This window comes from Chionomys nivalis, chromosome 17 (assembly GCF_950005125.1).
Source record: "Chionomys nivalis chromosome 17, mChiNiv1.1, whole genome shotgun sequence".
Taxonomy (NCBI): Eukaryota; Metazoa; Chordata; class Mammalia; order Rodentia; family Cricetidae; genus Chionomys; species Chionomys nivalis.
In genome coordinates, this window is record NC_080102.1 from 34,168,062 (window position 1) to 34,180,978 (window position 12,917).

A 12,917-nucleotide genomic window follows, 5' to 3' on the forward strand; every position below is an offset into this window, starting at 1 on the left:
AACAGAAGAACTCAAGGGCTCCATTACTTAAAGGTGGTTGCATAGAGCTCCCTGGTCAAAACAAAGTAGCACTAGAGAGCACAGATTCTGAAACTCACCAGAAAGTGTGATCATCAACCGACATATATGATATGGTTTGTTCACACCAACTCACATTGAAATTTTGTTCCAACCTGAGGAAGGGAAAGGTCTTGAAGAGGGATGAGGGCGCTGCTGAGTTTCTGTGGGGGTGGAGTGCTCTTCAGAGATCTGCGAGGGCAAGGCATTGCAGGGTAGGTCAGCTCCTTTGTCTCTCCCGCCTGCACTTTTTCATGAACCAAAATAAGCCAGTTTCGCTATGAATCACGCTGCTAAAAATATCTTACTGTGGGAGCAGAAAATGGTCTAAGGCAACATACAAGAATTTAGTAAACAGAATAGAAAATTAGGAAGATAGCAAGATTTCTAGAAAGAAGTCCTATGTCTAAAAGGTAAGAAAGCACCCTGTTCACACTGAGAGTGTAATGCCTAAAATGTCCCAGAACTCATGATCTCCTGTCTTTGCCTTCACAGTTTATCCTTCTGATGTGCCACTACAGCTGACAGAATGCTGGACAATATTTCAAAAGCTGCAAGAATATGTACCTGGAAATCAGTGGCAGATGACATTAAGGCATTTCATTTTTGCTTCTGTATGGACATGAATTTCAAAAGACTGACTGAATGAGTGGCAATTATTAACAAAAGCTAGTAGTCAATATCTTCAAATATAGGATTATGATATAGAGTAGAAAGCTAGAAAATAATAATAACATATGTAAACGTAACTCTAGTATACCTAGTATATCTAGTATAACTCTAGTAGTCCATTTGTTTCAGGCAGGGTATCTAACGTGTTATGTCCGGTTGGTCATCAAATGCCACAAGACCTTACAGAGCATGGGACTCAGTCATCAGTTACCCTGCAGGTTCCCCGGGCTCACTGCCATGCTACACTGCAGCAGAGCATGCTGGGTATGGCACAATTAATTCCTCCTCCTCAGGCGCATGCCCTCTCCTCTCCCGGAATACACATGGAAAAGACATTCCACCTGCCTACTACTTGCATCTCAGAATTCCAGAGGACTCCATGGGTCAGAAGGCTGCTTCTACCATTACACTCATACAACTAAGGGCACCTAGGACCTTTAGGGCTTATGCCTCCTTCTACATCCCACTTCCAGCCACCAGTGCCTAGGTAGGAAGAGTCAATATTAACCTGTCCTCTAGACTTTGGGCAAAGGTTGGACATATCTCTTATCTTCATTAATCACCGATGCCAGGTTGGCCCTCAGTGGGACAGGGACATGAGCAGTACCTACTCCATAGAAATCTGCAAGATAACAAACCAGATCCTCGGGTTAAGACGGGGAGGAGCATCAAGAAAGGGTCATCAGAGAGGGAGGTTTCGGCAGTAAGTAAAATGGAGTAGGAGGGGAGTCTGGCATAGCCTACAAACGCAGCTTTATGTTGAGCCAAACAGGAGCTCCCGCCACATCTTGGGACTCTATGGATTGGCTATTAAAAAAAATGGCTGCAGTTTAAATAGGAGGTCAAGAAACTGCAGCCAGTTCTAGCCTGCAAGATTTTCAGGCAAAATGCAAAGGAAATTAGTTTTAAAATCCATTTAATTGTGTGACTAAGGTGGCCCTATCTAGCCATCATTCAAGTGCCGCTAATCTTCAAGGATGCTAAAAGACAAGTATTGGCTGGGCGTGGTGGTGCATGCTGTAATTACAGCAATAGGGACGACGAGGCAGGAAAACTGTCATTAGTTTGAGGCTACTTTGGGTAACAAAATGAGTTCCATGTTAGTTAGCCTGAGCTAACATAATCTGAGACACAGACTCAAATAAACAAACAAAAATAAAAATATTAGTAAAGAGAAGAGACTAACAGAGCTTGATATTTTTGCCTAAACGATGGTTATGCTCAGTTCAAACTATACACGCATGGAAAAATCTCTTTACTTGGCAACACCCATCTGTATGAAGAGGCAAAAATCTTACCACAATTCAGAACACATGAATGCTTGCCATTGGTTTACTTTTGCCACTTTATGTGTGTGTGTGTGTGTGTGTGTGTGTGTATGTATAGACCAGAAGGTGGCATCTGATGTTGTTTTCGATCAGTGTATACCTTAACTTTTAGAAGAGGGTCTTTCACTGAGTTGAGCTAGACTTATTGGCTAGCAAACTCTGAAGATATCTGTCTTTGTCTAGGTTATATAAGCATGACCATGCCTGATTTTGTTTTATTTTGTTTTTTTTTTTTTTTGAGATAAGATCTCCCTATGTAGGCTTAGTTGGCCTGGAACCCTCTATATATACCAGGCTGGTCTTGAACTCATAGAAATTCTCCTGTTTCTACCTCCTGAGTGTGGGGATTAAAGGCATATACCACTATGTCTGGTTCCTATGCTTGGCTTTTTTATGGGTGCTGGTATCCAAATGTAGGGCCTCATATTTCTTTTTTTTTTAATATTATTTATTATGTATACAATATTCTGTCTGTATGACTGAAGGCCAGAAGAGGGCGCCAGACCTCTTTACAGATGGTTGTGAGCCACCATGTGGTTGCTGGGAATTGAACTCAGGACCTTTGGAAGAGCAGGCAATGCTCTTAACCACTGAGCCATCTCTCCAGCCCGGGCCTCATATTTCTATGGCAGGCAGTTTGCTAACTGAGCCATTGACCTAGCCCCTACCATTGGTTTTGATGTTAGGAAATGTCAATGCTCCTCTCTCAGAGCACGGTCCTAAGTGTTCTCTGTTGGGGCAGATGCTCTCCTTCATGTGCAGCATGCCTGTCCTCATAGGGCAGTACTCTAGCTTACAAAGTGTTCTGCAAAGAGAACACCCAGCCAGCTGGACCTGCCCAGAATGAACACAGATGGTGAAGTCAGGAAGGGAGGCACTAAAGAATAATTCAAAGTATATTCCATATGCTGAAAAGGTTAGAAGGGAAAAACAAGCTGAATAGTTTGAGTGAGATGACTCAGCAGGTACAGAAACTTGCCTGATGACCTGAGTTTGATTCCCAGAACCCAGTGAAAGATGGAGAGAATCAACTCCATAAAAATTGCCTTCTGACATCCACATGCACATTGTAGCACATATATGCTAATCCTACATTATACACGCATACACATACACTTCAACAATAATAATAAAGTTTAAAAAAGGAAAAAACCAAACAAGGTAAACAGAGGCATAAGATATACAAAAACACAAAATGATCCCAGTTAAAGTTCTAGAGATGAGGAGCAAGGGATGCAGCTCTGTTGGTAGAGTACTTGCCTGTACGTATAAAGCCCCAGCATCGTGGAAGACAAAGTGGGACAGCACATGCCTATAATCTTAGTATTTAGGAAGCAGAGACAGGAGTGCCACAAATACAAGGGCATCTTTTGGCTACATAATAAGTTGAAGACCAGCCTGGATTACATGAGACTTTGTCACAATCAATCAATCAACCAACCAATCAACCAACCAATCAATCAATAATTAAAAAGTTGGACTGGAGAGATGGCTCATCAGTTAAGAGTGTTTACTGCTCCTGGGTTAAGTTCCTAGCCTACTCTTAGCAGCTCACAATGGTCTGATGCCCTCTTCTGGTCTCTGAGAATACTAGACACACACACACAGGCAAAACATTCATACACATAAAATATTTTTTTAAAAGTTATAGAGATGAAAGCTGGGAGTGGTGGAGCACGTCTTTAATCCCAGCATTCGGGAGGCAGAAGCAGGTAGATTACTACTGTGAGTTGGAGGTCAGCCTGGTCTAGTTCCAGGACATTCCAAACTACAGAGAAACCCTGTCTCAAAAAACAAAAAACAAAACAAGACAAAAAAACCAAACCAACCCCCTAAAAAAAGTTATAGAGATGAACATTATGAACATTTCAGTTTACAAAGTGAAAGTGAAAGATGTACTGGCCAGAATGAAGAAAAATAAGCACTAAAGGATTGGAAGAATGGCTCAGTGGTAAAGAGTGCACTAGAGCTGAAGGGGCAGCATACACCTTTAATACCAACACTCAAGAGGTAGAAGTAGGCAGTCTATGAGTTTGAGACTAGCCTAATCTACATAGTAAAACCCTGCTTTTTTTTTTTTTTTGCTTGAGAAAAATAGGACGTGTTTATTATATCTGAACTAATGGACTTGAAGACTGCTTAGAAAAAATAAGGAAAACACAGACAAAACAAACAAAAATTAGTAGGACGTTATTGACATTTTTGTATGTGAAATGAAATGTTCCTCACAGGGTGTTGAAACAGGGTTCATAGCATAATGGAACCCTTAGAAGCAGAGACTGACTAAAGAAAGTAGGCCTTGTTTATGGTACACAGGTCAAGTTCATGGCTCCATTCCTCCCTTCCTTGCAGAGGTGATGTTTATTTTTATTTTTTTTATTTTTTTATTTATTTATTTTTTATTAATATTTCCACCTGCTCCCCGTTTCCCATTTCCCTCCCCTCCTCCCAAATATTGCCCCCTCCCCCCACTCCCCTCCCCCTATCCCCACTCCTCTTCTCCACCCCCCACTCCATTCCCCCTCCTTTTCGATACTTAAGAGCAGTCCAAATTCTCTGCCCTGCGGGAAGACGAAGGTCTTCTATCTACGTCCAGGAAGGTGAGCATCTAAACAGGCTAAGCTCCCACAAAGCCAGTTCATGTATTAGGATCGAAACCTAGTGCCATTGTCCTTGGCTTCTCATCAGCCTTCATTGTCCGCCATGCTCAGAGAGTCCAGTTTCAACCCATGCTTATTCAGTCCCAGATGAGCTGGCCTTGGTGGGCTCCCAATAAATCAGTGTGGCGATTTCTCAGGAAATTTGGGATCAACCTACCCCAAGATCCAGTAATACCACTATTGGGAATATACCCAAGAGATGCCCCATCAAATGACAAAAGTATCTGTTCAACTATGTTCATAGCAGCATTGTTTGTAATAGCCAAAACCTGGAAACAACCTAGATGCCCTTCAATGGAGGAATGGATGAAGAAAGTGTGGAATATATACACATTAGAGTACTACTCAGCGGTAAAAAACAATGACTTCTCGAATTTTGCGTGCAAATGGATGGAAATAGAAAACACTATCCTGAGTGAGGTATCCCAGACCCAAAAAGAGGAACATGGGATGTACTCACTCATAATCGGTTTCTAGCCATAAATAAAGGACATTGAGCATATAATTTGTGATCCTAGAGAAGCTAAATAAGAAAGTGAACCCAAAGAAAATCATATAGTCATCCGCCTGGAGAGGGGAAGCAGACAAGAATGCAGGGCAAAAACTGGGAACTTGCGGGTGAGGTGGCATGGGGCAAAGGGGAAATGGGATGAGAAACATGAGAAGGGGAGGATGGGAGGAGCTCGGGGGATTGGGATGGTTGGGATATAGGAAGGGTGGTTAAGGGAGCAGCGAAGTATATATCCTAACTAAGGGAGCCATCTTAGGGTTGGCAAGAGACTTGACTCTAGAGGGGTCCGCAGGTGTCCAGGAAGATGTCCCCAGCTGGTACCTTGGGCAACTGAGGATAGGGAACCTGAAATGACCCTATCCTATACTGATGAATGTCTTACATATCACCTTAGAACCTTCATCTGGCGATGGATCGAGGTAGAGACAGAGACTCAATTTGGAGCAACGGTCTGAGCTCTTAAGGTCCAAATGAGGAGCAGAAGGAGGGAGAACATGAGCAAGGAAATCAGGACCACGAGGGATGCACCCACCCACTGTGACAGTGGATCTGATTTATTGAAAACCCTGCTTTTAAAAAGAAGTGAGTGCTGCTTTTACAGAGGACACAAGTTCAGTTCCCAGCACCCATTCTGGGTGGCTCATTACCACGTATAACTCTGATTCCAAGGGGATCCTATACCTGAGGCTTCCAGGGGCACCTGCGTTCATATGTACATATTCAAACACAGCCACTAATTAAATAATAATAATAATAAAAAGGAGCTGGAAAGATGGCTCAGTGGTTAAGAGCACTTGTTCTTAGTGTAGAGAACCTAGCATCCACATGGTGGGTTACAACCATCTGTAACTCCAGTTCTAGGAAACCTGACACCCTCCTCTCATCTCTGTGGGCAGCACATACACACGGTACACAACATAAATGCCAGACACCCATACACATAAAATAAAGGAAGAAAAAAAACCCAGAAAATCATGAGCATCAGTGACTTCATGGCAACAGGTTTAGTACACTTGTAACTGGAATCCTGGGGATAAAGATATATTAAAGCTACAAGAAAAAACTGGCTGAGAATTTTTCAGACTTTATGAAAACTATATAGCCATATGCCCAAGAACTTTGAAGGGTCCAAGCACAAGAAAACACAAAGAAAATGCTATAACATGAAATCTTATGGCAAAGCTCGGGAGTGGTGGCACACACCTTTAATCCCAGCACTCGAGAGGCAGAGGCAGGCGAATCACTGTGAGTTTGAGGCCAGCCTGGTCTACAAGAGCTAGTTCCAGGACAAGTTCCTAAAGCTATAGAAAAACCCTATCTTGGGAAAAACAAAATTAAGCAAAAACTTAGGGCTCTTAGGGCAGTTAATTGCTTGAGATCCAAAATAGAAAAAAAAATTAACCACAGTAAAAACATAAAATAAAATAAAATAAAATAAAGGCCCGGGAGACTGGGTGGTGGCGGCGCATGTCTTTAATCCCAGCACTCGGGAGGCAGACGTAGGCAGATCTCTGTGAGTTCAAGGCCAGTATGGTCTACTAGTGAATTCCGGTTCAGCTAGAGGCACACAGGGAGACCCTGTCTCAGACAACAAACAGAAGAAGTAAAGTGGGTTGGAGCCAGATCTGAGTATTGCACACACCTGCTATTTCAGCACTGGGGAGGCAGCAGAATCAGGACTGTATCTGAGGCCATTGTGGGCTACGTAGCAAAGACTATCTAAAGTCTACACCATAGGATACTACTCCAAAGTGTTGATACATGTAACAACATGTTAAAATAATAAAAAGAAGAGAGAGGCCAAAGGAGTATACAGGGTTTAGGTTCAGTTAAAATTCTACAAAATAAATTAATTTCTGTACCAGAAACAGATCCACAGTCCTCTAAATGTGGTGGTGAAGAGGGACAAGGGGAACAAGGGAGTCAGGGTAAGAGACATCATTCCCTTGGTTGTGGTGATGCTCATGGTGCATATGTATACATGAGAATTTATCATAATGCATACACTAGATATGTGGGCTTCTTCCTCTGGATTTTCCATACAGAAGTTACACATGGGGGAGAACTTCAAGGCCAGGTAGAAAGAAATAAGGCTACAATGACACCCCCAGGCTGGTAGTACACCATAGCCTCATTTCCACAGAAGAAATAAGGCTACAATGACACCCCCAGCAGAGTCACACCTGGTTATGCTCTGCAGCTGCTGACTCGGGAGCTCCCATTGCAGCCAGATAGCCTCATCTGTTTAACCATGCAGACTAAGTCCTCTGCCTGAGCCCCAGTCTCTTCACCTGCTCAAGCAATTAACACATGCATTTCCTTCCTGGAGGATCCAGGAGAATCAGTTTGGCTCAGATACAAGCAGTGACAGCAACATCATGGTTCCAGATGGATTCCTTCAAAGGAAGGCTGTCCCTCTATCCCTCATGCTGCCAGAATTAGAGGCCACCCATTCAGTCTCCATAAATTTACTCAGTACCCAAAGCCAGAACTATTAGCAGAAATGTCCCCACTGAAGGTACATCAATGGCCTCCTGGAAAAGGACTGAAGGGGCTCCAAGTGTCTAGTTTCCTCCTTGATGTCTTTCTCTCTCCCTCCCTCCTTCTGGTATTTGAATCAGGGTCTCACTTAATATAGACTGACTGCAAATCCTGATTCTCAGCTGCCTCCACCTCTCAAATGCTGGGATAACAGGCATGCAACACCACATCTGGCCTTACTTGACCTTCCCTTCTTCCAAGGCTCTGTTCACTTCCACTTGTGACTAATGACACAATCAATAAACTAAAGAGGAAGTGGCTGGCCTGCCTAATAACCCTGGCCCAGCAAAGACTTAAAACCCTACTACTGGATAACGAACAGTCTTGCACGCTATATGCAGCCTTTTGCCACCTCAGCCCCATCTTCTTCTCAGTACCCCTACCCCAGCCCCAATTCCCGGCCCTGACTCCTTACCTGCTACCTTCCTCCTTCGAAGAGACCAAGGTTGTTGCCCGCCCGCTGCGAACTGGCAGTTCCTGTGCCTTTTCCTCAGGCTCTGGCTCTAGTGATGAGCCGGTGCTACCATCGCGGCTACCCCTTCCTGGGCTGCTGTCTGCAGAGGCTCGCGGAGACTCGGTGTTCTGCTTCAGCGTCTGCAGTTTAGCCAGAGGGATGATGTCGCAGTTCTGTGGGCGATGCCACACCGTGCGCTGCGAGGCAGCACTGTAGTAGTAGAAGCGCGATGTATTGGGGTCAAAGAGCTCCCACCACTGGTCCTCGCTAGTGCGCTTGATTCGCACGCCGGCTGGCGGGTCCCATACACACTCCCCGGTGACCAGGTTGGCATACATTCGTTCTCGGGTGCGTGGTTCGATGATCTCCACCCACTCCAACCTGCAGGGGACAAGAGCATCAACCAAGACCCTGGATCTCACCTTACATACTGGTCAGGGGCTTCCACCAGCTGCTGAGTGCTCCTGGTGGTATTTCCTAGGAACCCCCAGGGCAGCAGGACCACAAACTATTGCCCTTGCCTGGTTCTCAGCCTGTAGCCCTGTAATCCTTTTTATTTATAAAAATGTAAAGTACTCCAAGCAAGGCCTTATGTTTGATGTCAGGCTGTAAATGTTTGACGACTGCTTCCAAGTTTTTGTTTATTTAAGGTTTATTTTATGAGTGTGTATGTGCATATGTGTGTAGTGCTCTAACAGGTCAGAAGAGGGCAGAGGACCTTCTAGAGCTGGAATTACAGTCTGTAAAGCACTCAACATGAGTCCTGGGAGCCAAACTTAGAAGACCATCACTCACTCTTAACCACTGATGCAGTGGCCCTGTTCCCACAAGGCAGCTACACTCGTACTGGGACTGTGCGGCACATCACTGGAGCAGTGTTCTGGGGAAGCCCCTTCCTCCTGCCTAAGCTTGCCACGTGGAGAGATGACAAACGTGAACCACCAAGCCTGGCTCTGGAAGTGTTTGATATAAAGACAAAGTGAGTGTCAGAGAAGGCCTGCCACATGCATAGTAAATAAAGCTGTGGAGCCTTGTTTGCAAGGGACACATTTCTGTTGTGTCTATATAGTTCTACAGGAGGTCACCAGACAGGAAAGCAAAAAGAAAAAAGGTTGGAGGCTGGAGGGATGGTTCAGTAGTTAAGAGCACTTGCTGATCTTGCAGAGGACCCAGCCTTGGTTCCCTGGCATCCACATGACAGCTCACAACTGTCTATACAGTTCCAGGGGATATGATACCCTTTTTTTTGATCTCTGTGGGCACCAGGCACGTATACCATATATAGATATGCATGCAGGCAAAACACATATACACATAATTTTTTTTAAAAAAGAGAGATCTTGGCTGGGCGGTGGTGGCACATGCCTTTAACCTCAGCACTCAGGAGGCAGAGGCAGGCGGATCTCTGTGAGTTCAAGGCCAGCCTGGTCTACAAGAACTAGTTCCAGAATAGGCTCCAAAGCTACAGAGAAACCCTGTCTTGAAAAACAAACAAACAAACAAACAAAAAAAAAAAGGTCTTATAGACATGGTGGAATTGGTGCAGCTTTCCCATTCCTCCCTCTGTTCTATGTGTGTGCATGCTTACAAATGTATGTATGTATGTTTACGAAGGTATATGCTTACATTGAGATGTTTTCCTCAATCACATCCTCAGCTTACTGGAGACAGAGTATCTCACTGAACCCGGAGTTCACTCTTTTGGCTAGACTGTCCAGTGAGCCCTGCTCCGGGGATCTGCTTATCCCTGCCTCTCCAGTACTGGGTTATATGCACATACTGCTGCACCCAGCTTTTACATGGGTGTAGAGGATCTGAACTCAGGTCCTCGCTTCACCACCAGAGCCAGTTTCTCAGTCCATGCCTGTTTCCCTTTTAAAATGATCTGCTCTTTTTTCAGACTTTATAAAGAAAAATTTCAAATGTAAAAATACAGCAATGATTTCTACATGTGTGTTTTATTTATTTATTTTTTGCTATTACTAACATAGTCAAACACTTTTCTCAAATTCCTGAAAAACTCACAAGGAACATAACTTTTCTTGGTTTCTTAGTGATCCACAGGAGCTTTATTTTAAACACGTGTTCTAAATAGACACTCAATGATGTGTCAGGAGGACCTACTTTGTGATTTGTGTTTTTATTCTTTTGTCTTTCGAAAAAAACAAGTTTTAATCTTAATTAGTTGGATTTATAAATCCTATTTCTTTCTGGTTTAAGAACCAGAAGTACCACCCCCGGCCCCGTGATGGACAAGAGCAGCACTACCAGGTCCAGGTTTACAGGTGAACATTTCTGTCTGAGATCGCATCTGGCTTTGTGGATCAGCCTAGCTCTCTGAGCCTTTATTAGAGGAGCTTAGCAAAATCAACAATCTTGTACTATGGTTGATATTTTTTCTCCTATTTTCTCTTTTTTTCTTTCTATTGTTAGAGATGAACCCGGATCTTTGCATGTAGTAAGTATGTATTGGTTCCGTCTCTGAGCTATGCCTCACCTTCTATTACCCGCCCCCTTTTTATATTTTGTTTGTTTTTGTTTTTTTGAGACAGGGCTTCTCTGTAGCTTTGGAGCCTGTCCTGGAACTTGTGCTGTAGACCAGGCTGGTCTCGAACTCACAAAGACTGGCTTGCCTCTGCCTCCCAAGTGCTGGGATTAAAGGCATGAGCCACCACTGCCTGGCCTATTACCCCTTTTCAAAGAGACTTACTACACAGTCCAATCTAGCCTTAAATTCACAATCCTTTTGCTTCAACCTTCCAAACAGATGTGTGCCACTGTCCCTAGTTCTTGGCTATTCTTTTAAAAACTTTTAAGATTACATCCGTATTTATTTAGTATGCATGTATGTATGTATGTATTTGGGTGTGTGTTCAGAAGTCAGAGAACAATTTATAAGAACTGGTTCTATCCTTCCACTACGTGAGTCCCTGGGATCAAACTCAGGCTTGGCAGTAGGTACCTTTACCTACTAAGATATCCTGCTAGTCCTAGTTCTTGGCTATTATTAACCTGTTTTTAATTCCTCATGAATTTTAGAATTGGCCCACCAACTTCTATACACAACCCTGTTGGTATCTTTGTGAAATCTGATTGACTCATAGAGAACAAAGACATCTTTGTGGCACTGACATCTACCCAAGGGCTATCAATCCAGGTCTAAGGGCCTGTGTGCTGTGATTCTCAGCATACTCTTCTTTGGCTGTGTCCAAATGCTGACGCCTGTTCAACTCTCTGCAGTTACTCTTTAGGGCCCCTGTCTTCCAGCTCCCACATTCTTCAACTTAAGTGTTTTACACCCAGCATTCCAATGTTTGCACTGGGAATCTGTTCCTGTAAATCACTTGAAAAGCCTTTTCTTGTGTATTGGACACCACACTGGCCTGTCTCCCTCTCTTCTCCCACTAAAGGCTCTACCCTCCAGATACAATGCAGAACTCTCATGTTCTTAGCCAACAGCTATATACCACTGTGAATGAGAATGGCCCCCATAGGCTCATGCTTGAACAACTGGTCCCCAGTTGGTGGAACTATTTGGGAAAGATTAGTAGTATGGACTTGTGTCCTCGTAGGTAGAATCTAAGGTTTCAAAAGCCCACACCATTCCCAGTTAGCCCCCCATGCCCCCTGCCCCCTGCTTCACGCTTGTGGATCAGCGTATAAGTAAGCTCTCAGTTATGCTCCAGTGCCATGCCTGCCTCTGTCCACCTACCACCATATTCTTCTCCATGATAGTCACGGACTCACCCTCTGAAAATGTAAGTTCCTGACAAACTCTTCTATGGTTGCCTTGGTAATGATCTCTCTTCGCAGCAATTAAAAAGTAACTAAGACAGAAGTTGGTACCAGGGAGTGGACTATTGCTATGACAGCCCTGACCATGCTATTGTTTGGAGGAACATGGAAGACTTTGGGATTTTGGACTAGGAAAGTGGTTCAATGCGGTAAGTGGGACTTAACAGGTCATTCTAGCAGGAGCTGGGAAGACAGTGGGGTTGAGAGCACTGTGGACTATGGGGCCCCACTTAGGAGTTTCAGAAGTAAAAACTATTAGAGACTGGTGACATTTTGGCAAAGAATGTGTTTGCTTTCTGCCCTTGTCCTAAAAATTTGCCTGAGGCTGAATTAAAAACTAATGCATGAATTTCTTTCACTGAGAAGATTTATTGGCTCTGTGCATGGTGAAAAAGAGAAAGCAGGGCAAAAAGAAATTAAAAATGTACAGTTTGAGAAGAAAAGCACCAGGAAATGTAATGTTGAGGCCAAGGCTTGTGCTGAAAGAGATAAGGAGAAGCTAGATTGGAAATGGAATAAAGACAGTGATGCCCCTCACTCTATCTGTCCAGCTAACCCTGCAACTTGTAGGAAAGTCCTGCAGAATTTCCTGTTTCTTTGAATCAACAACAAATCACAGCTTATGGAAATATAACTCAAGGTGGGGACAGGCTCCCCTGTTGAGAGGAGTAGAACTTTCCCATATAGTGGTCTCTTTAGAGACATGAAGGACACATGAGTAAAGTAGCTGTAAAATCTCCCTCCATGGTTAAGGAAAGTCACTGAGGCCAAGCATGTAGCAAGGAGTTCCTACATGAAAGCCCTGAGAGGCCACTGTGTGAAGCTGTGAGAGATGTTGGAAATGGCAGAGTCATGAGACTTTTGCCAAGGAAAGCTGCAGACAGGGAGTGTAACCAGCC

The 12,917-nt window shown here is 43.9% G+C and overlaps 1 protein-coding gene across 4 annotated transcripts in view; it reads right to left on the reverse strand.

Moving 5' to 3' along the window:
- Positions 1–12,917, reverse strand: part of Arhgap39 (Rho GTPase activating protein 39) — a 100,818-nt gene that overhangs the window by 25,549 nt on the left and 62,352 nt on the right. For all 4 annotated transcript variants that reach the window (XR_009058469.1, XM_057791577.1, XM_057791575.1 and 1 more), the window contains exon 3: positions 8,185–8,604. Coding sequence is in view for 3 of the 4 variants with exons in the window: in XM_057791577.1 (XP_057647560.1) it covers positions 8,185–8,604 (420 nt within the window). In the remaining variant the exon portion in view is untranslated. The remainder of the gene's footprint in view (positions 1–8,184; positions 8,605–12,917) is intronic.